The 3429-nt window shown below is 35.4% G+C and overlaps 1 protein-coding gene across 1 annotated transcript in view; it reads right to left on the bottom strand.

Moving 5' to 3' along the window:
- Positions 1 to 1564: 1564 nt before the first annotated feature.
- Positions 1565 to 3429, bottom strand: part of LOC107686413 (transcription cofactor vestigial-like protein 4) — a 3016-nt gene continuing 1151 nt past the window's right edge. The window contains exons 3-4 of the mRNA XM_016483383.1: positions 2564 to 2639; positions 1565 to 2449 (exon numbers count right to left, since the gene is read on the bottom strand). Coding sequence (XP_016338869.1) covers positions 2142 to 2449; positions 2564 to 2639 — 384 coding nt within the window. The 3' untranslated portion in view covers positions 1565 to 2141. The remainder of the gene's footprint in view (positions 2450 to 2563; positions 2640 to 3429) is intronic.

Raw genomic sequence — 3429 nt, 5'->3', positions numbered from 1 at the left:
CTGCTAGACAATGATGTCATCTATACTAACCTTTCTTGTGACTTAAAGCTGCCTTGAGGTGTCCACATTCCACAAGGACATCATGTTACTGCAACACCTTGAGATCTAAGCCACTGAGCATGAGTCATTTTGTTCTCTGAGAAACACTAGATTCTCCCCTGTATGAGGCCAGTCAAGCCTGCAGCAGAGTATAGAAGGCAGGGCTTTTGGCAACAACAAGACTTCTTTGAACTCCATTCAATGGCTTTTACTGTACCTTTGTGCCAGCAAATCTTCATTCAAACCTGTTTCTCAGCTTCTTGAACCTGATCTTGTGATTGACAAGTTTTGCATCTGATCTAACTGGCAGTTGATATTTTTTTTTAGCAGGCATGGAAGTTGTTTTCCAACTGATTCCTATTTATCATAAACAATCTAAGGAGGTCAAATCTATTTGCGATTTAGCTGCTGGCAAAGTAAGTTTATATATAAGTGCTGGTAAACGCAACTTGAATCTGGCCTCTGAAATTATGACCCAAGTGTTCTTATAACGTTCTGACTAATTTTACCTTCCCATAACGATCATTTACATAAACATACAACATCTTTCTCTATTGATTTCTGATGGAGAAAATAAAATCAACTACTGTATGACCCTTGCAAGTCTAAGGGCATTTAGCATGAAAGGTGATGTTTGACAGAGTGAAACAAATCTAATGTCAACACTCTTCTGAAAATGAAAGACCTATTGATGACTGCATGTCAATCTACTTCATTAACCTGTTAGCTTTGTGCTTAAAGAAATGTTGATTACTTCAGAAAATAGTTTGACCCGTAATGTTGTTCGACTTCAATAGGAAGAGCATAACTGTGTATTTTTTGCTTGCTTTTAAAATGTTTGAAAAGTTTAAATGATTTTCTTTGGGATAGTGAAACATCAGTTTAACTATGAGGAATGCATTTGATTATTAAAAGTGGCGGAGCAAGTTATTACTACAAGTTTGATGAGAGATTACAAAGACAAATATATAACGTACACTGGAATAACTTGCGCTACTGTTAAAAAGTTTGGGGTCTGTAAGATTTTTTTTTACATTTTTTGAAAGAAGACTGCATTTATTTGATCAAAAATACAGTGAAAACAGTAATATTGTGAATTATTAAAATAAAAAATTTTAATTTAATAAAAATAAAAATGATTATTTTTTTATTTTAAAATACTTTTTAAAAGATATTTATTCCTGTGATGGCAAAGTTGAATTTTCAGCATCATAACTCCAGTCTTCAGAAATTCTTTGATGAATGGAAAGTTCAAAAGAATAGCATGTATTTGAAATATTTTTTAAAAAATATATAAAATTTAGTGTCCTTACTAAATAAAAATAATTTCTTTACCAAAAAAAACAAACAAACAAAAAAAAGTACTGAAACCTCAAACTTTTGAACATATGCTTATTATTTGTTCACAACAAGACTAGGAATGTGCATTTCAGGATAGATTTTTACTAAATGTTTTTACAAATATATTTACATTTCAATCAATTTTTACAAGCATTAATTCAAAACAAATTCTACTACTAATGCGTTTAAAAAAATGTGTTTATTACAAATATGTACAACAGTATAAAAGCTTGAAATTTACACAAGGATTGAAATGAACAGCAGTAGCCCATATAGAGATGCCAAACAGTTACCCACCTCTTTTTTCCAAGCATTTATTTTCAATTAAAACATGAAACTTTCTGACCTAGTATTTTTTGGTCTGTTTTGCTCAGTGCTCCTTTTAGGTTACAAGATTCTGGTACACTGTCTAATATAAATATGCACGTGTTTGCAGAAGAAAGCTTACAACAGACGATGAAATGTTACTAGTAATAATCAGTGCAATCACAGTCAACAAATAAAAACCAGTGGCACCCACAAAACCAATGACAAAAGCCAACTCCAACAATGCTTAGCTACCATGAAATGATCCAAAAAAGGTCAGACTTTGAAAATCTCCCTTTTAAAGATGATTTAACAATTCCTCATCTGCTCATGACAACTTTTACAACATCTCATCACCGCACAATCTCCCTTTGGCTTTTTACAGCAGAAATGCATGCCTACACATGCATCTTGAGTCCATTTTGTCATATCTACATCAAACTTCTCTCTCTTCTTCATTTATCAGACCATAGGTTTGGTGTGGTCGTGGTAGGACTGACTGAATCTTTGCAAGCCCTTTTGGGACTCTGGCTGTAGCTGGGCGAGTGGATGAAGGTCGGACTGCTGGGTGGAGATGAAGAAGATGAGGAAGAGGATGAATGGCAGGAGGAGGATGAAGCTTTGAGCTTGAGCCATTTATCACCCAGCGCTTTGGCAAAGTGGTCATCTACAGATACGCTGATGGAGGTGGCTCTGTGGTAGTTCATCCCGAGACTCCTCTGGAAATGCTCTTCAATGTGGTCATAACTGTGCTGGGTAACAACTATAGAGAGACAGAATCAGATAATGATGTACAAAAACTATTCGTTCCGATGAAAAGATCTGCACGGACATGTTAAAGGAGGAACGCCAAGCTCTTTTGCAGCTTTTTGCTTACTAGTGGAGTGATTGCAGCAGTCTTTACTTGTTGACCTTGTTGCAGAGGAAACACAGGTGATGACAGATGGCCGTATCTGAAAAAGACAGCGAAGGTCAGCAAAACCTTGTTGTAATACATTTTTACATCCATCCATCTATAATGGAGCTTTTGGAATAGCTAATGAATAAAACTGATGGAAAAATGGGAAACTGAAAGGACAGGATGGACAGTTATGTTTGTGGTTAGGGGTTCTAGATTATTTCTCTCTCTCAGCCCTGATGCCACTATCAGGTCAACAACAGCACTGGTGTGTTGAGACTTGTTGACAACATTCATCCACCCATTGCTCACATTTTCTCCTTGAATCCGGCTGGATTGCATATCTGAGACAGGCAGAGGCCTGTCCGCACTCTAAAGAGCCACTCTCTCAAGAACACAAAAGTGCCTTCCTGCATTCTGTTGTGTCTCATAGATAGTGAGTGAGGATGAACAGACTGCAGTGGCCTCAGGATAGACTCTAAGAAGATGATGCTATAATACACCGAACGTGTTCAGTCAGCACGTACTGCTGAAGGAGGGGATGAGAGGATGGAACAGCCACAAATTGGTCTTTTAATTATGGATTAGCATGCGGTTTTGAACACTGCAGCAAGAACTCTCGCTAATGTCTGGAAATATTTACAGAGATTGATACAATATTATTCCACATATAATGTATTAATAATGTATAAATCATATTTTTATCATATATTTAAAAGTAGTTTATTACTATTATTTTATTCAATTATGAATATTAATAATTAGATTCAATTGGAATCAATATTATTCCACATATGTTGATGCGTATTAAGATACTACATATATTTCTATCATATATTTAAAAA

This window comes from Sinocyclocheilus anshuiensis, unplaced genomic scaffold (genome assembly GCF_001515605.1).
Source record: "Sinocyclocheilus anshuiensis isolate Anshui unplaced genomic scaffold, SAMN03320099.WGS_v1.1 scaffold1207, whole genome shotgun sequence".
Classification (NCBI taxonomy): domain Eukaryota; kingdom Metazoa; phylum Chordata; class Actinopteri; order Cypriniformes; family Cyprinidae; genus Sinocyclocheilus; species Sinocyclocheilus anshuiensis.
The sequence above is the reverse complement of the archived record's forward strand: the minus strand, read 5'-3'. Positions and strand labels throughout refer to the sequence as shown.